Here is a 20,734-nt window from a genome sequence, read left to right on the forward strand (position 1 = left end):
TCATCGTTCCAGGCATCCCATTTCATCAGATTTTTGTGATGGAAATTACTGTTTGTGTTTAGACTAACTTTCGCGAGTACGTGATTTTATATTCTCGGGGCCTTACAACGTCAGAATCGAGGGCTGAGAGAGAAACCGACAGAGAAGGGAGGAGGAGAATGGCTGGTTTGATGGAATCGCTGTTTGAACGTATCCCCGCCGGCGGGCTTTTGATAAATCTAGCGTCTGATAGCGGACGCGCATGTCCGCGCTATGTTGACAAGTGAAACTTTAATAAAGATGCAAATAGGGAATGTGTTGCGATTTATTTCTCGCGCAAGACGCGAGTACGTCCGCAAAAGTTTGCGGATTTATTTTCTCGAACACCCCGCCAATTTTCGTACATATTTGATGACGACGATAATTATTTATACTTTTATGTATCATTTATATTTATATTACATTTATATATATTTATTATAACGGTGCATGTGTACATGCATACATATATGTGTGTATAGTGTATACATTAAATTATATTAAAGTCAACAAGCTAAAATAATATCGTATTACTGAATTTTACAGGGTTTTTAATTAATATTTGTTCTTTGCACATACACACACATCTGTTTTTCAAATATGCACCGGTGATTTTAGAACACTTCTACATAGTTTATTCGTTACGTACGACCAACAAGGAATGTTTGCGCGAGTACGTGAATTTGCGTTGGAAATGAATAGTGCCAGGTGTCATCGTGCAATCGTTCCTCGAGGCCAACGTCGAGTTGTGCGTTTGTCTCGCGTTGAAAAGCGCTTTATTCGCGAGTGATTTCCATAAAGACGAGCGAAAGGATGAATCGGGGAGAGACGGTGGAACGAAGCGATTCCCTCCTCTGTTTAATTGCGGCGATACCCTCGTTTTTGCAAGGACGAGAGAGCTGTTATCGTAAACTCGGGAATACAAAAACTTTGTCATAATATTTTACATTTAGCTAATGCGCACCGATAATTGCGATTAGATCAGCTATCTCGGGGTCCACCCTAGAAAACGAAATAATATTTTATATCCCGCGAGTGTTTGCCTCGCAAATATAATGTGAGGAATTTTATTTTCAAATCTGCACGTACTTGCAATTTTAATTTTTTGTTTATAAAAAGATAGTTTTCAATTTAATCCAAGAAGCTAAAAAAAGGCGCATTCATTCCTTATGATTCGTCATGGGAATCGTATGTTTTATTAAAAGATTTACCGAACTAAAACGTATAGAACGAAAGGCGATTGGAGTGTAATATCCATCTCGAATGGTAAGAAAAGACCCACAGGGCGGAAAATCGCCCAGGAATTCGCTTTTTAGACCACCGGTCCTGATAGCGACTCATTCTAGATTATTGTGGGTGGGGAGGAAAGGAGGGGGGTGGATTAATAAGAATGAAATTGCAGGGTAGGGGCCAGCGTCGTAAAGTACACGGTCGATGAAATCTCTCCTTTACCCCTTTCCCTCTACCTTCCCGGGATCGGTGGAAGGCGCACGAGGGCGTCGTTATTAAAGGCATCATAGAAAATAATAAAATGAAGATTAATAGCGCGAGTTCGCGTGCAGCCGCGGTGATGCATCGTCGAGTGCAGTATGCATGAAGTTGTTTACGATATCGTCCGGAATTCCTATTGCGAGGAAATGAGAAGAAAAGAAATACTACGCCGAACTTTAAGGCGATATCGCTGAAAATATCTGACGTGGTTCAAGTATAACTTTATCAAACACGACATTTGGGTCGCGTATTTATTTAAAAACTTGTTATTTATATAATAGTAGATATATTAAAAAGTGTTATTTATATAAATTATACGATCTATTTATATATAATATGGTAAATCATTTTAGATACGTTTGCGAAAGAATCAAAGTACTAAATCACAACGAGGAAAATAAAAGCTTATTTGTGAATTACGAAAGCTTTATTGTATCAAGATGATCCTTTGACACGGAGCGAATTATACATTTCTTTTCTCGTATCACACACGATTACTGATTTTTACGATCGCGGCGCTTTATCGCGTCGTATCGAACACGAGGAAGCGCGGGCGCACGGTCGATCGATGCCTAATTCTAGAGAAACACGCGAGGTCATCGACGTTAATCAAGTTTCATGCCGCCGCGCTACTTAAGATCGTTCAGAAATCCGTTATAAATTCAATTTACCCGGGCCGGATATTCAAATTAGTCGTAGCAAGTTTTAAGTTACCGCCCGGTGCTGGCGGCACGGTTACGCGACCGTATATTAATCCCCGTTGTCCGACCACTCCGGCATATTAAAATCACAGATTTGTTCTCTTAACGCTCCCGCGTCGCGAGTTGGAAATTATTTTCCGTGCTCGATATTAGTGCCGATAAGAGAGCGCTTAATACGCGGGAACAACCCGTCGCGGATTGGGAATCTGAAATTTGATGTGATTAATTGAAGTGCCCTTTGCAGGGAACCTATTTAAGAGATTAACTCTCTTTCTCTCTCTCTCTCTCTCTCTCTCTCTCTCTCTCTCTCTCTCTCTCTCTCTCTCTCTCGCCGACGATATATTTTCTCCGGAACGAGCGATTGAATGGGATACAAAATTATATTAAGCGAAGCACAAGGAAAGTAATTAGAAAATGAAAATTGCAATTTAAATACATTCGAGTTTCGAAGAATGCGTGAGGAATTTGATTGCTCGAAAGTTAATATTACTAATTGCATTAGAGTTTTTTAACGAGCTATGTTGGAATCTAATCCTTTCATGCGTTTTCTTTTCTTACTTTGCTAAAGAATGCTAGAACTATAAAGCAACGAAAAAATTATGTATATATACATGTATATATATATTTTCTGTTAAAAAAGATTTAAATATTGAATTTTTATACATTGCATAATTAATTAACTTCGCTTCGCGCGCGTAATTATATTCGATTAGATTAAACGAAATGAAAAAGATATGCCTATATAATATAAAAATTTGAAAAATAAGTTCGCAATAACTATCCTAATACACATATATTTTAAAAATAAATCATTTAAATTTTTATCTCGAATATAGAGTTTAAAATATATCAATTATTTTTTAGATGTAATATTAATTTTATTAAAATTTGCTTCATATACAGATATTTAAAATATGAGATTATTGATAATGCATGTAAATAAAATGATTTTAAAAATGCGACGAGCAGATTCGCAGATAAAGAGAAAGAACGCGCGTGTAAAATCTATTTTTGGTACTCACTGCACAATCCTTGGTACAAAACGCGTATCTCCCGTCGATGCTGACATGCCTCCAGGCGAAGCTTGCACTCGTTGCCATAGCTGATGCCATCATCGCCGCACACAGGTTGAAATTCTGCCGGACAAGTCGGACATTCGCACATAGCATTACCGCCGTTCTCTGCGCAAATTGCGCCCCACTGGCACACCTGCGAACCGAATAATCGGACATATATGTTTATACGTACATATTATTGCACACAGTGCGAGAAATTATCGCCATTCCACATATCTCGGATATTCTTATTTTTTAATTAAACGTTACATCTCTTTTAAACATTACTATAGAACAACCCAAGCGCGCGCGTAGCGCGCGCCATTCTTCGGTTTTGTATTAAAAAAATAATATAAAGTTTATTTAAACTTGATTAATATTTTTTTACAGAAATCAGTTGATTAAAGCGTTAATTTACTAATTAAATTTTAAAATAAAAATATGTTGTAAAAATTAAAATAGTAATATGTTGTAAATAATATGTTATAATACCTTATTTTCGATTAATATTTTTTGACAGAAATCAGCTGATAACTGTCAAAAATATTAATCGAGTTTAAAGTATTATAACATATTATTTAAAACATATTATATTATTTTAATATGAAAACATTTTTTCTAAACTGCATTGTTTATGATAAATATTCGACACACACATATGTATATACATAATTTAATATTTTGTTTTCAGATCAATGTGTGCTGTGTACTACAACTCCGCTATTCTACGTATCGGTGAGTGAAAAATTATGTATTTATTTTATAACATTTCTATAGCGGTAATATGGAGGTGTATATAATATGTCGAAAATATTAAAATAGTAACATTTTAAATAATATGTTATATAATATCTTATTCGCGATTAATATTTTTTGACAAAAATCAGCTGGTTATTGTCAAAAATATTAATCGAATTTAAAATATTATAACTTTTCTTTCTAAAAAAGACCTGTTAATTGTAAGTCGATTCTCTCGCAAGTATTGTTGCATCTTTTCCGCGATGCTAATTAACTGTTTTGATTCGCATTGTACATTACATTCGTAGCATCGAGAGGCTGTCATCGCGAGAGTTAGTAGTTTAACAGTTTGTTCAAAATAAAATTAATTAAAATAATATGTTTTAAATAATATGTTATAATACTTTATCCGCGATTAATATTTTTTGACAGAAATCAGCTGATAACTGTCAAAAATATTAATCGAGTTTAAAGTATTATAATATATTATTTAAAATTAATATCATTATTTTATTTAATTTTATTTTGAACAAACTGTCAAACTGCTAACTCTCGCGATGACAGTCTCTCGATGCTACAAATATAACGCACAACGCGAATTTTGACAGCCAGTGAGCATCGCGGAAAGGCGACAACAATAAACTTCGATATATGCGTGTATCGACTTTACATATCTTTTTTTAGAAAAGGATATATAATTATATATATGTATACATATATACATTCAAATATTTTCTAATTAAACTAAAGGCAAAAGAAAATGTAGCAAAAATGTAAAGGAATTAATTGGTTAACGGAGAGTTTCTTAATTCTCGAGAATATATCGAGGTTCATAAAGCTATTCGTGAGAAACACGAGAAACTCAATACCCAAATGTTTTTCGGCAAATTCATCGAGCTCGATTTCTCGCCATTCTTTTGTGCCAGCATCTAGTAGTTTTCCCACGAAGATACCCGACACGGTGTCATCCAATTAGCGACAATTGCTTTTTGGCGAAGGAGCTCGTCGAAATGGTGAAGATCTCACCTCGGGCTTTCGAATTTTGCGGGAAATCGAGAAAGTATCGAGAAGGAGAAATAGCGAATGGGAGAAAATTTTCTCCGCACTCCATCGGACTCTTGATCCCTTCCTATTTCCGTGGTGAATACATCTGGCAATTTCCATTTCGCGAGCTCACTCGACGTCGATTACAAACCTTGTTTTGTGAACCGAGTAGTGTTCGTAGTTTAAATCGAACTAAATTGCGACGTTTCAAGTCATATCTATTCATTTCTTATAAAGATAAAAATAAATCCTAACTTTAACACTTTGATATATACAAATAAATTTATACTAATCTAAATCTCCTACATCGTCAAAATATTTTCAATTTATCTCGGATTGTCTAAACTATTATCGAACAAAATAAACGTCATGAATATTTAAACAAACGTATATTATTGTAATAATGTTTTTTCGAAACTCTGTTGACATTTATATCTCGGTGAGCGCGGAAGCGGAAATTGCGAGCCTTTAAACGCGGTCTTCGCGATGCATGCAAAAGACTGACCTTCTCGGAGCAGGGTCCCCTGGAGCCGCACGTGCCGACATAAGCGACGTCGATGTTGCTCTTCGACAGACACGCCTGCCTCTTCAGCTCGCACATAGACGTGTAGGTGGTCCCACCGCGGGCGCACACGGGCCTCATTACCGGCTCGCATTCGGGGCCGCATTCGCAGTTAGCGATCCCTTGGCGATTGATTGCGCACTGCTCGTAAAAGTTGCACTTGGCCGCTTCACAGGGATTTTGTCCTGCGAAATGACCGACCAATCGTATGGTTTTCATTATGAATTTCTCAATAATTTGAAAATTAGACGCTTTTTTCAAGATATAAAAAAATATAAATCAAAAAGATTGATTAATTTAATTCATATTTATTCATAAAGTATCTCTAAATATAAATATTATTAATTTTACCGAATAAAATAAATTTTAATTAACTTGATCAATATGCGTGGAAAATGTATATTGTTAATTTCTGCAAAATTATTTGTTGCTGTGCAACAATTATCGTATAATCGCATAAAATGCCTTGCACGATATGTAGGATTTTCCGAATATTTCAACGTCAATTTATATCGATTTTTAATTTCGGTTCAAATGCGGATCTGGCATTACCGGAGCTGCAGGCGCCGTTGTAGATTTTCTTGAGCGGCAATCTCGATCGACAGGCTTCCTGTCGAAGTCCGCACTCGTTCGAATACGTTTTGCCATCACTTCCGCATACCGGTGAAAATTCGAGGCCGCATTGTTCCCCGCAGCGACAGACCGGTTGCCTCGAACCGTCCAGCTGACAGATTTCTGGTTCTACACACTCGACGCTTCCGCAGGGATCTGGAAAATTGGGTCGCAATTAATTGTATAACTAATAATCTCTCGAGAGATATTCGTAATTTATTTACAATAATAATGTGTATGTAAAGAGTTTATTGAAAAGTAATAATTGTTTTTTGAAATTATTACTCATGTTTTTACTTATTAAAAAGAAACTTTATAATTTTTATTATATTACAATATTATTATCTCTCAGTTATAAGAGTTTCTTCATAAATATAATTATAAGAATTATTAGTGAAATGATGAGCGTGTTGAAAATTTTATTTGCGTTCGATCGGTTTTTACATCGCACATTTACGAAATCACTGCTAATCCTACTATAAAGTTGATTAAATTTAAATGACTTTCTTGCAACTCTTCTTTATGGATTATATTATTTGCATATGGGAGTAGAGAGAGAGTGAGAAATCTGTGCGACGCGACGAAGATGAGAGGACGAAGATGGAAGGGATGCCGAGTGGTGGAGATACGGCTGCAGGTGGAGGAGATACGTCTGCATCGAGATTAATCTTCGCCCTCGACCGAGGGAAGGAAGTTGAATTCCGTTTCCTGTCTACGGGCTAGGTTTCGATCTTATACGGCTGACGAGGCAACTTCTCCACCGACAGCGGTGGTGATGGTGTTTCTCGGGGTTAGCTCAAGTTACAGTCCAGTGGAGCGACTAAACTCGACCCTTCCGCAACCCGACCCCTCCTCGTTCGCTCGGTGCTTGTGCACCAGCCAGTTTGAACTTAACACTAATCGATCTCGGTAAAGTATCGTTGCACTGCCGCGTTTTCAGATGAAAAACCTCGTCATTTCGTAATCGCACCGTCATCATTCTATAATCGCGTCTTTCCGAGAGCATTTCTTTCTCGCGATTGAGATAGATTTTTCCTTCTCTTTCTCTCTCTTCGCTTGTATTATATATATATTTTTTTATTCTCTCAAAAGTTTCGCGAGACGATTAATCGATGACAGAAAAATTCCTCTCCATCATAATTCCACGATCGAGAGGGACTCTTGTATCACTTTCATTACTTGCATCGAATGAGAGAGAAAGAGAAGGATGTCATCGTGCCTTTCAAGGTCTCTGCCTTAATGGGATTTCTCATCCCGCTTCTTCTTCTTTTCTGCCGTCCGTCTGCAGCCTTCATCGAAATACCGACCACGATCTGAGCACCACGTAGACGAGGGAGGGGTGGTTATGCCGGCGCGTTAACTTCACGCGACATTACCCTGATGTGGATTTCTTTGTATTATCGGGTCGTGGCACGACGTGAAAGCCGTTGCAAGACCTTTTCAGTATGGACGACGGACCTCCCGGTTCGACGGCAGGGAATCTCCCGTGGAACGTGTGCAAAGACGGGCGATGCAATGCGATGTATCGCGAGGCGAGTGACTGATGAGGTCCTCGTACATTCCTTGTATTATACGCGAATTATCGTCTAATTTAGCGGAGACGACCGAGTGACACCCTTGGAATATCAATTTATTTGCCGGCAATAATTTTAGTAAAATGATTTAATCGCGTAAAATACACAGACAGACATATTATATCGTTCACTATCGTTTAATATTGCAAAGTAATTGGAAAAAAAATACTCAAGAAAGGTCGTAAGAGATTCTCGATTTATCGATGAATCGAGTATCAACTTGAGATGATTTTCCAAGATATGATAGATATTCGTAATCGACTTATGTACGCGCGGCGAGAGTGTCTGCATTTTAGTTACTTCCGCTAAAGCAACTGCAAATATCGATCCTTTTTAGTCGCCTTCCTTTCATGTGCAGATACTGTGCGCGCATACCTCTCCTGCATTCCACGAGTACTGCGAACGGGAATATCTCAAAATCGCTTGGCGCTCGGTAAAAGTCTTGTAAATTGTCCGTCACCTCCATCCGAGAACAGAGCGAATTAATATTATCTCCATCTCGTTTACGAATTTAAGTTTAGAGATCTTGTCTTTCCGTGAAAAGATGTATCGTGACGAAGCCGAGAGAGAAATTCTTTGATATCTTTATATATTATTAATTACACATGTTTTATCAAATATTTTCATAAGGGAGAGACTTAAAAAGAAGACACATGTATTGAATAGATATAATAAAAATCATAGATATAATAAAAATAAGAAATTTAATTGAAAATAAAAAGCGCGTTAAGCGAGCAAGGGGTTATAACATCAAGCTATAACATTTAATAAAGCCGCGGGAGGCTAAAATCTCATCAAGATTTTCTTCTTTTTCTCGTATCCTTTAATCGTGTCGCAAGAAATATCTCGATGCTTCCCTCTTCGTTCGTGACTCTAAGAAATTAAGAAAAACACGACGCGAGGACGCGACAAGACACGGTTTGATATCACGCGCGAGTATAATGGTATTATTATGTCTAGGGAGCAATGACTGGGTTTATATTAAATAACATCTCTGTGATGCTTCCGGCTTGATGTAACATCTCTGTGATGCTTCCTCTTCCGCTTCCGTTCGATCCATACGCTTCTCGCGTCAGCCACATTGTGAATTTCTCTCTCTCTCTCTCTCTCCTCTCGCATCACTTAGGCTCGAAAAGCATAAATATGAATGCGTAAGAGATCGTATGTCAGTTTAAAAAACGCAATTTATGGCTAAGTTTGAGCCGCGTAACAAGCTGGACAAATTGCCACCTGTTTCTGTAAAGATAAATTTTTTAAGAGCGCATCAGCCATGAAAACGGCGGCTGTCTTGTTTCTTATGAAATGAGTTGCGTCACACATTGACAATTGACATTCATATCGCTGTCAAAATATGAAATAATATTTTGAAATATTTATATATTATAATTATATTTAACATTTAATAATTATAAATTTAAAATTATTTAAATTCCACGGCATTATGTTTTGTCATTATATAATTATATATATTATCATATTTTATCATTAAATAAATTTAGTGTGGTCCGTATTGCAAGTTGATCTTTGCATCTTTTCACGTTGAAATGTTTTCGATAGTATTTGGATTGGCAAATAAAATAAGGCATAAAAAAAGAAACATGCAAATCCTATTGCAGTTTCTAACTAGGATCCCATATTTTCGGTACTCGTTTTTTTTTCGCCTTTTCTAACTGCAAGTTTGCTATCGACACGTGATCGTCAATAATCTATTCTTGCATTAAAAATTAGAATTTTTTTCTCCCGACAATTTTGTCCCCGGAACTGCGTTTGCATCATCGTTATTTTCAGCCACTTTCGAGCGACACTTTGTCAGATCGATAACGAGATGATATCGTAACATGATTAATATATCTACTTTCTAGCGATAATACATATTTCCGCGAGCCATCAAGCATGATAACGTGTTTCAGATAATGAGCGCAATACACATACACACGTCTCTCTTTTCATTCTTATAATCGAATCCGCGCCGAGCGAGTATCCAGCGTTTGTCTCTGCCAGTTTTTAACGACGACAACGTTCGTTCTTGTCGCCACTAACCGGTGCGGCGCAATCTCGCTACTATCGACACTTACATGATCATCGATAACCGATTGCGGCCGTTACTTACATCCGCTCGTTTTTTGCCAACTAGCGCACCTTCGCGCGCGAGATTGTTTCCGGCGAGAGAGACGGGTTTCGCGCTCTTTTTCTTTTTCCCTCCCCGCCATCTCGAACTCGGCTATCGACGCGTTTCTCATCCGGTATACGTGGAAATCGTTTCCTCAAACTGACACCGCGCCGAAATTTCCGGCTCGTTGAACTCCGTTTGCAAAAGGGATCGTGGATAAACACATTTGGTTTGTCTCGGGTCTATACTCCGTCGAGTCTCACCCCTCTTCGTCGTCCTCGTACAAGGGCTAACGTTCTTCTTCTCGGCACCTACGTTCAGCTTGGCTCGGCGAGTGTGAGAATTTAGTTGAATCCATTTCTCCGAGGCGCCACGCCCCGGGAATGGTTCCTTCATGGCGCTACCTTTTTCCGGTCGGCCCTTATTTCGGCACGTTCGAGCGTGAAGAAAATAGGCGCGCGTCTTTATTCTCCTCGTGGTTCTATGCGTGACAAGCGCGACTTGCGGGAGAAAAAGAAAGCAACAACGTATCAAGCTTGATAGAGATATGATAGAATAGAATGATAGATAGATATGATAAAAGATTCGCCTCTCTCCCTTTACGAAATGTCGCGTCAGTGTATCTGTCTCGTCTGAAAAAAGTGTTGGGAAAATATCTCTCGGAGAAACAGAAATAAAGATTGAATCAAGTTATCATTATCGAGTGTCGCCGCGTGATATATAAAGCGATATTGAAATGTATTGCAATTTTAAACCATAGTAAAAAATAGTATTTAAACTCTGAACGCGATAGTGAAAGAATTGAGTTTCCGCTGAAATATAAAAAAGATAGTCTCCAACTTATTCTCAATTGTTGATCTGATATATTAAATTTTCTTTTTTTATAAAATGTTAGCATTTTTTGCTATTCTCTTTAAGTCACTTTAAAAATATTTTTCAGCATCATGTTCTGTTTTTCCTTACATTTACAATGTTAATAAAATAAATAAAATAAAAGTAGCTTGTGTCAGAAATCGATAATTCTGACGGGTTCAATGACGCTATTTTGAAGAGAAGCAGGATTTTTCATTTTCCTGCACAGATTTCAAACCGAGCAAACGTTTGACCTCGTCTGCTCTTTTCCTTCGCTCCGTTTCCGTCCAACATCACGACCGCAAAATAGTAGTAACCGCGCCGAGAGAGGGAGGGTTCGAAAAGTCTCGAAACTTTCGGGAGTTAATTTGATTTATCGTCGTACCGTCACTTCTCTCAAATTCATGCCTCGAGCTATCTCACCCTCTTCCCCTCCATCTCTCATTTCATCGTAAGAGAAATTCGCGAATGGGAGAGAGGGGAGAGATATTAAGAGAGAAATTTATTATTGATTCCGGCGTGTTTAAAAGGATCGCAACTGGCGCCGATTGATAAAAGGGCAACTGCCATTGTTGTACTAGGCTTTCCGCCCGACGAGAACTAACTGAAGGAACTCCGGAGTCTTCTCTTCTCTTCTCTTCCTCCCTCCCAACCGCTTCCCTTTCGACCATTCCCGGTCGGATATTGCGTTTCATTGTTCCTGATATAATACGAAGGCAGAAACAGTGAAACGAAAAGGGAAGACGTTCGTCTTTGTAAACTTCCGGCGCCCGTCCGCCTTCTACCCCCTTCAACTTCCCTCCGCCGCTCTTTGCCTTCCTACATCTCTATTACACTTCCTTTTTCTATGTACATCGTTGGCCGTTATTAAGCCCCACGAAGATAGATCGTATACGCCGATGAGCGCCGCGGATTTATTTCATACGGCAACAAGGATTATTATTTTCAAATATCGCCTTTACACGCTTGCAGGATTTATTGCGCGCGATCCCCCATGAGATATCTGCAATTCAGCCTCAACATTCTCACCATGGAACCCCATATTTTTTGCTTAAAAAACGTCCTTTTAAACTTCACTCGTATCGGTGTAATTTTTAACGCGTTAAAATCACAGTTTTTAACTGTGCTACTATAACCAACCGGTTATTTCCGGATTAGTCATCTGGATCTATTTATCAGACTGTTAACAGCAAAATTGAATAATTTCCCCCAATTCAATTGCACGCATATACATATTTAGGACAAGAGAAAAAGAGAGAGAAAAAGGACAAGAGAATAAAAAAAAATAAATCCACATTTTTTTTATCCACTGTAGAATCATGTTTACCTTCTAAAGTGAAGCTAAAAAATTATGAACTTGGGTCACTTTTGCTCTACATTTCCACATTGGCATCAAATCGCTTAAAATTCGCCATTTGCACAGCCCTATGGGCACCGTTTGCGTGCATATGTCCCTAATGGTTATTGGGATCGTTTGACGACATATTTAACTAGCTCGTTAACCGCCGGCTGCGATTACCGTAACCGTTACCGTCTACCATATCAGTGTTACGAAGAAGCCTAGCCTCGGCGAGAGCACCGTGTGAAGGAGCGAAAAGGGATAGGAGGGACGAAGGGAAGGACGCAGGATGGACTTACCTAATCCTAAGCAAACACGGCCTACTCCCGGTACCTGTCTGATCAAACATTTGTCTTTACTACTCGGTTGATTAAACGCCTGCCAAGTTTGTACTGTTTCCGTGGTAGGGAGCAAGGGGAAGGGTTCTCTCTCTCGTTCGTGAATGTGCCTACGACTACCTGTGGACACGAACGATGACAGCTGCGCGGAATATGGCGTATTAAGCGCCAGATATATAGGATGTCTTAGACTACACGTAGCTGCTCCGAAGGGAAATAGCGGTCGTTTCACCGACGATGCGTTTCGTCAATATTTAAGGAGTCAGTTAACATTTAACATTTCGTGATAGGGAATAAATTTCAAGTGACTTAAATTAATAGTAAAATCTCTCTCCCCTTTAAATATCGAAACTTTATTTTAATCAAAACTTAAATTTGTGATTTAATTATGAGCATTAAATATTAAAATAATAAGTGATGATTTTCGCTTCATTTTTGGATAAAGTCGAATTTACAAAGCATGACTAACGAGTTAAAAAAATCGATTCTCTGAGTTTGAAAAATAAGTTTGAAAAGAAGTAAAGAAAAGTTGTGTATGAGCCATCCTGTATATAAGATTCTGCAAGGGTGCAAAGAAAAAGAATGATATAGATGCTTAAGAGATTGTTGGAAATAATTGGGATCTTCCATGTGACAGATGATTGCTTTAGCCAAAATACAAATAATTGTAACGAAATATGCTGAGAAAAATGAATAGTAGTGTAAACAGATTTGTTCGCAATTTGTCTTGAGACCACTGGCGGATCCTGGGGGTGGGTTTTGGGGTTAAACCCCCCCCCCTTGCAAATTAAAAGAAACAGTTTTGCTGAATTTGTTTAAAAAATATAAATAAAGAAAAACAAACATTAAAGAGCTATCGACGTCAGGATCCGCTAGTGTATATATATATAAGTATAAGATACACTGTAAATTATACTCATTACGCATTCAAGGAGTTAAGTATAGATTAAGTCAGACATAGGACGAAATGATGAGATAATTTCATTGCACGAAAATAATTAGGTGAAATTCTTTATATCTATATAATATATATATAATATATATAATATCTCTATATAATATATATTATATCTATATAATATATATTATATAGATACAAAGAATTTCGCCTAATTATTTTTGTACAACAAAATTATTTCATCATTTCGTGCTATGTCTGACTTAATCTATACTTAACTCTTTGAATGCGTAATGAGTATAATTTCCAGTGTATCTTATACTTTTATATATATATATATATATATATATATATATATATGTATGTGTGATATATATAAAGAATTTCGCCTAATTATTTTCGTGCATGAAATTATCTCATCATTTCATCCTATGTCTGACTTAATCTACACTTAATTCCTTGAATGTGTAATGAGTATAATTTACAGTGTATCTTATACATACATATTGTATATATTATATAAATATAAAGAATTTCGCCTAATTATTTTCGTGCAACGAAATTATCTCATCATTTCGTCGTATGTCTGACTTAATCTACACTTCACTCCTGGAATTCGTAATGAGTATAATTTACAGTGTATCTTATACTTTTATATATATATATTTTTTTATATATATATTTTATATATATATATATATTTTTATATATATATTTTATATATATATATATTTTATATATATATATAAAAGTATAAGATACACTGGAAATTATACTCATTACGTATTCAAGGAGTTAAGTGTAGATTAAGTCAGACATACGGCGAATAATGAGATAATTTCGTTGCACGAAAATAATTAGGCGAAATTCTTTATATCTATATAATATATATACACTGGCGGATCCTGGGGAGGGGGAGGGATTAAACACTCCCCCCCCCCCTGTAAATTAAAAGAAACAGTTTTGCTGAATTTGTTTAAAAAATATAAATAAAGAAAAACAAACATTAAAGAGCTATCGACGTCAGGATCCGCTAGTGTATATATATATATAAGTATAAGATACACTGTAAATTATACTCATTACGCATTCAAGGAGTTAAGTCTAGATTAAGTCAGACATAGGACGAAATGATGAGATAATTTCATTGCACGAAAATAATTAGGTGAAATTCTTTATATCTATATAATATATATAATATCTCTATATAATATATATTATATCTATATAATATATATTATATAGATACAAAGAATTTCGTCTAATTATTTTTGTACAACAAAATTATTTCATCATTTCGTGCTATGTCTGACTTAATCTATACTTAACTCCTTGAATGCGTAATGAGTATAATTTCCAGTGTATCTTATACTTTTATATATATATATATATATATATATATATATATATATAAAGAATTTCGCCTAATTATTTTCGTGCATGAAATTATCTCATTATTTCATCCTATGTCTGACTTAATCTACGCTTAATTCCTTGAATGTGTAATGAGTATAATTTACAGTGTATCTTATACATACATATTGTATATATTATATAAATATAAAGAATTTCGCCTAATTATTTTCGTGCAACGAAATTATCTCATCATTTCGTCGTATGTCTGACTTAATCTGCACTTAACTCCTGGAATTCGTAATGAGTATAATTTACAGTGTATCTTATACTTATATATATATATTTTTTTTTTATATATATTTTATATATATATATATAAGTATAAGATACACTGTAAATTATACTCATTACGGATTCAAGGAATTAAGTATAGATTAAGTCAGACATACGACGCAATAATGAGATAATTTCGTTGCATGAAAATAATTAGGCGAAATTCTTTATATCTATATAATATACATATACATATATATATATATATATAAATATAAAAGTATAAGATACACTGGAAATTATATTCATTACGTATTCAAGGAGTTAAGTGTAGATTAAGTCAGACATACGACGAATAATGAGATAATTTCGTTGCACAAAAATAATTAGACGAAATTCTTTATATCTATATAATATATATACACTGGCGGATCCTGGGGAGGGGGAGGGATTAACCCCCCCCCCCCCTGTAAATTAAAAGAAACAGTTTTGCTGAATTTGTTTAAAAAATATAAATAAAGAAAAACAAACATTAAAGAGCTATCGACGTCATTGATCCTGGAATAAAAGCTAATTATGAAATCAAAAATATTAAATAAAATAATTTTGCAAACCCCCCCCCCCCCCATTATCGACGTCAGGATTCGCTAGTGCTTGGGACACATACCGAATGATGGAATTTATGATAGAGAACGGGAAATGAATGAAAATAAAATAAAAGTGATACAATTTCTGGTAACAAAAGATATTTTAGATAGTTTAATATGTCAAAGAGTAAGTCACGAGCTTTTAAGTTTTAATTTTAATTCCCATGAAATTGTTTTGAGATTTTAATCCTTCCATTTATTTAATCCCACGATTAATTAAAAAATTAATCCTGGCGAAAATAAACTGCGCTTGTTAACTGTAAGTTATTCGTCAAAATGTCAATCTCGTTCATTTTATAATATATATACGCATAAATATAATATCTCTCTGTGCTTACAATTTTGCGCTTGAAAAAGCGAAATATCCCAAAATCTATTTTGAATTTGAATGAGTCTTGGATAATTACAGTTTTATTGTGCATTACAAATAATAGTTTTGCGGTAACATATTATTTCTTTTTTTACAATGTTAATAGTACTTCGAGATCTTGTTTGCAAAATAGCATATACATGAAGAAACACTTACCGCATTTACCGCGAAATGCAACGGTGATGTTAGCACCTTTCGCACAGGCGACTCGATTTAGGTCGCACAACGTCAGATAGTCAATCCCATCCGTGCCGCAGACAGGTCCTGAACCCTCGTGATCCCCCAAATTTGGGCAAGATTCCAAGCATTCGCAAGTCGCCTCCTTACCGTCCCTGCTTCGCACACACTGCGAGCCTTGCGAGCAGTTCAGTCTCGTGCAGGGATCCTTGATTTCTGCAAAAAGAAAAGCATCGAAATCTGACATTAATTAAAGCTCCATGATAATTAAATTAATATCTAACAATATGATACGATACGAAGGCATTTAATTTTCTTTCTTTGAACGATTCAATTAATAATTCGACGAAAATATGATATTATCAAGTACAGATGTATGTACAGATTTATTTACATAATTGATGTATTTACAAAGACGGCTTTCATCACATTTTATACGTAATAACGGTAATATCAACTTTTAATAAATTAAAGTTATTTAAAATATAATTTATGAAAAAGCCTCCGCGCTTTTTCTCTCAGTTTTCGAACGAAATAAATCCGAGAGCATCAAATTAATTAATTACGGTCATTGGGCTATATCAATCGCATTTCATCAAAGTGAAAATATGTCGGACCTGCATTGCGCAAGACGCACGTCTCTCCCATTCTGTGCGATAATGCGCGTTCGCCGGAAACGGATTGGTAATGGCGCGATAATCCGTTGACGAGAGCGGCACGATGTTACGGTCAATCCCGTTGATGGAAGTCGTCGACAGCTTCGATTTCGAAGTAACGAGACGAAAGCCAATGACGAATAGGATGGGTAGAGTCCTCACCGCGGCGCGGCGTACGTTTGCCGAGTACAATCACGGGCGATACGTGCAATTTAATGCTCTCGTATTCCGCGGGATTGGAATCGTCGAACCGGTTTACGACGGAAATGTCAAACGTAAATGTAGAAACCTTCATGCCGACACGTATACGGTTTGTAGGCCGATTGTCGAATTTTGCATGTACGTCTCTTCGGAGTTTAGTTTTCAAATATGCCGCAGAGAGCTTTTTCAGTATTTCTATCTTTTCGAATTCTGTCTCAAAATGTTCATCTATAATCTATTTTTTTTTAATCTGTAAAAACTCGTTATTTGTTTTTAAATTTATTCTTATAAAGTAACAAATGTATGTTAAAATGATTATTTTTAATCGTTTACTTGTAGCTAATGTCCTTTAATTAGGCGATGCGATATTATGTGGCTCTCCCGTCTAAAAGACAAAAATGCGAAAATCTGTTTTTTAGGGACGCAGATTGGAAAAATTCGACGCGCATTTAATCAACGATATTTTTTTCTGTAACGCGAATCCGCATTGCCGAAATGTAATTGCGAACCGTAAACACGACGCGCGAGGTAACCTACCTAGCGTAGCGCCGTAACGCGCCGTGAAATTAAATCGACGCGATTCGCGATGAATAAACTATCGTCCGCCGGGATTCATTCGCGACGAAATTTACGCGCGGCGCTGCATTTTTTTGCGGCGCGACGAAAAACAAAAAAAAGAACGAACGGACACTCGTGGCGCGGTCTCAGTTCAGCGCGTCCCGGATCATTAACCCTGTTGGATCCCTAAGGACCGACCGAAAAGAGTTCGCATGTGGTTTCGTGCTCTGTTAAAATTTTATCGCGCGTGCATGAGCGAAATTTGCGGTTCCCGACTGAACTATTTTCCGTCGAGAGAGTAGCGTCGTAACTGACGAGATATATCTCTCGACGAAGGTGGACATGATGGTTTTTTATACGCTCGGTTACTACATAAATTATTTTTTTGCGACACGCGAGATGTTATCCTGTTTAAAGTTTTGCGGATATCTCTTTTTTTATTGCAAAAGGTAGAATTACTTACGGAGAAAATTAATTATTCTTTAGAAGCGTGTCTGTCGGAGACAGATTCTTCTGATTTTGTTCAACATTTTACCTGTAATTTGCCTAAAGCCCATTTTAGACAATTTTATAATTCGCGATACAAAATTTAAACTATTTATATTTTAATTTTGCATTTTATGTATTGCAAAGATTCATTACATACATCTCGCATAGCCCGACGCGAAGTTTATCGATCAATAGGTTTAGGTCGCGCTATAGCATACGCTCTTCCACTTGGAGCTGCAATCGAGACGGAAAATTAGGAAGAGCTCTAACATTCGTCGGCAATATTATTGCGCGCACACTCGCAACTTGCACTTGAGTTTCAAAATACGCTAAAATGACTCACAACAGCTTCGCCTACTCGTTAATTCGCCAGGCGCATAAACGCGCCCGTTCCAAAGTTGCACGAAAGTTTCGATACTTTCGTGCGGAGTAATCTGGCGCTTGGTTGCGCCAGAATCTCATCGTCGGTCGTCGCCGACGACGAGAATGGAAAATGAAGAGGTTTGTTATACGCCTGCTATGTGGAATACCTTTCGGGAAGACGTAGCAGCAATGGGATATCGTTAACGTGGCGCATACTATCAGCAGCGGCAGCAGGGCGTGCGTTATCGTTGTAGGCGACGAGTGTCGTCGGCTGCCGCCACCCTTTCTTCCTCTGCAAATCAAATCCGCCATCCGGCGGCCCGCCGTCGCCGTTCGCGACGCGCAATTATTCATTCCGCTCCTTCGAGAGTGTCTCTCTCTGTTTGTCTGTCCTTCTCTCTTGCCGTTCCCTTTTCTCGTCGGAAAAGCGAAACGACGACCGCGCGATATCTGCGCGAGAGTTCGAGTGGCACGGGAATTATTCCGCAGTCTCGTGGCACACGCACATGCATATGGCGAAGCGGATATGGAAATATAGAAGGTGAATTTCTACGCTATATGCGGACAGTAGTGGTGTCAATTAGGAACGGTAATTGGAAATTCAAATCGCGCTCATCGAAGGGTGTAAATTGTAAACGCTCGGCAAAAGCGCCATTTCGATTATATATTAACGAGAATCTAATGATTCCTATGTTTATGCTTTTTATTATCATCGTCATTACCGTTTGACGAACAGCCAAATAGATTACCATCTCGCCCAAATAAATTTAATCGATATATCGCTGGGAAATTTCAATATTTAGAATCGAAAAAAGGCATAGAGAGGGCTAATTCGAGGGAAAATGCATATTGCATCGCCGATCAACCTCGTAATGTTAAACACGTATCTCTTTTATATCTCTTTCTCGTATCGTTTTTATCTCTTTCTCTCGCTAAAGATACAAATTGAAGTAGTTAAGTGTTTCGCCGTCTATTTAACCATGTTCGTTTTTTTTTACCGGCGAGAATTCGCGCGCGTTTTGTTTCCCATCTAATCAGTGATAGCGATGCAAAGCGCCGGAACTGCGTCATTACGGGCGTCGAAAGCCAGTAGCTGAGCCGGATGATTGATCGCGGCCTCGTTTGCATTCAATAACTCCCCGCCGGTGTATTTTCGATTTGGCATTCACCGCAACCCGATTATCGTCGTTAATGCATTTAATTCGCCGATCAGTCGTCGTGCCGCTTCGAGCGATGCATTATTAATTATCGGTATGACAAACGCAATTAGCGGTCGTGTATTTCGCGCGCGTCCAGCGTCTGTCGAGCTGCGAGTCGATTTGTTTCTGATATCATCCTCCGTTTTTTTTCTCAACGAAACCAATTTTCCCGCGCGTGTATAATAATTCGCGAATCGGACAAAAACACAAAAGGGGAGATGAAATTTTATTCGTTGTATCGCGTGTTAAATAATTAAACGGAGTAGTAATGGAAGTAGGAGAAACATTCATCTACGGCCTCTAAGAACATACAGAGTATAAAATATACATGTGGATAGCAAACAATTATAAGTAAACGTATATGCGAAATCTATATAAATATATACACAAAGCATTTTTAAATTAATCGTTACGAACATTAAAAGCCTCCAAAAAAAGAAAGCATTTAGCGTAAATATTTAATCGCAAAACGTCAGAGGTGAAAAAGTCACGAACTGACTTGTGTATATTGTTGGAGCCTACAAGAGTGATTGGGATGATCGACAAGAAAAGAATAAAATCAATATTTCATCATGACAATATCCAAGTACGGCTTTATTGTCGCAAACTTTTTTTATTCAATGGAGTTTAGAATAGAATCTCGTAAAATATATTGAGCAAACTTCCGATACTCCAGTGGAAGAAGAGAGTTTAAAAGAGACTTCGATCAACACATCCATCCTAGAATTAAATGACGAAAATGTAGGAAGCAGAAAGAAAACTTGGAAACATTATAATAATCGCGTCCGCTTTCCGAAACAGATATTGGGACGGACGGAGCAAGATTAGATACGAATTTAAATTGCAAGAAATGAAGTTAATGAGGTGACTCGACTGAGAAATGGACGTTGAAGTTACCGAAGTTTGGAAACTGAGTAGGTCCGTGGAAGTTTGGTCGGAAGTTGAAGTTTTTACAAACCATAGAGGGAAATCCCGGACGAGATTCTTAACGACGGTCAAATATTCATTAAGTTCGTCGGACGTTAACAAATAAAACGTTAGTGTTTTTCATCGAGAGAGTGACATATGTTTATCGAACTTTACATAATTAATAATTCGCCGATCATATGATTA

General features: G+C 37.2%; 1 protein-coding gene across 5 annotated transcripts in view; it reads right to left on the reverse strand.

Moving 5' to 3' along the window:
* LOC145935685 (agrin) overlaps positions 1 to 20,734 on the reverse strand; it is a 495,549-nt gene that overhangs the window by 123,540 nt on the left and 351,275 nt on the right. For all 5 annotated transcript variants that reach the window (XM_083037214.1, XM_083037210.1, XM_083037213.1 and 2 more), the window contains 4 exons: positions 16,135 to 16,371; positions 6,162 to 6,377; positions 5,553 to 5,794; positions 3,233 to 3,419 (listed from right to left, as the gene is read on the reverse strand). In XM_083037214.1, coding sequence (XP_082893340.1) covers positions 3,233 to 3,419; positions 5,553 to 5,794; positions 6,162 to 6,377; positions 16,135 to 16,371 — 882 coding nt within the window. The remainder of the gene's footprint in view (positions 1 to 3,232; positions 3,420 to 5,552; positions 5,795 to 6,161; positions 6,378 to 16,134; positions 16,372 to 20,734) is intronic.

This window comes from Prenolepis imparis, unplaced genomic scaffold (assembly GCF_030444845.1).
Source record: "Prenolepis imparis isolate NDT839.2.m4 unplaced genomic scaffold, iyPreImpa1.0 SCAF_4, whole genome shotgun sequence".
NCBI lineage: Eukaryota > Metazoa > Arthropoda > Insecta > Hymenoptera > Formicidae > Prenolepis > Prenolepis imparis.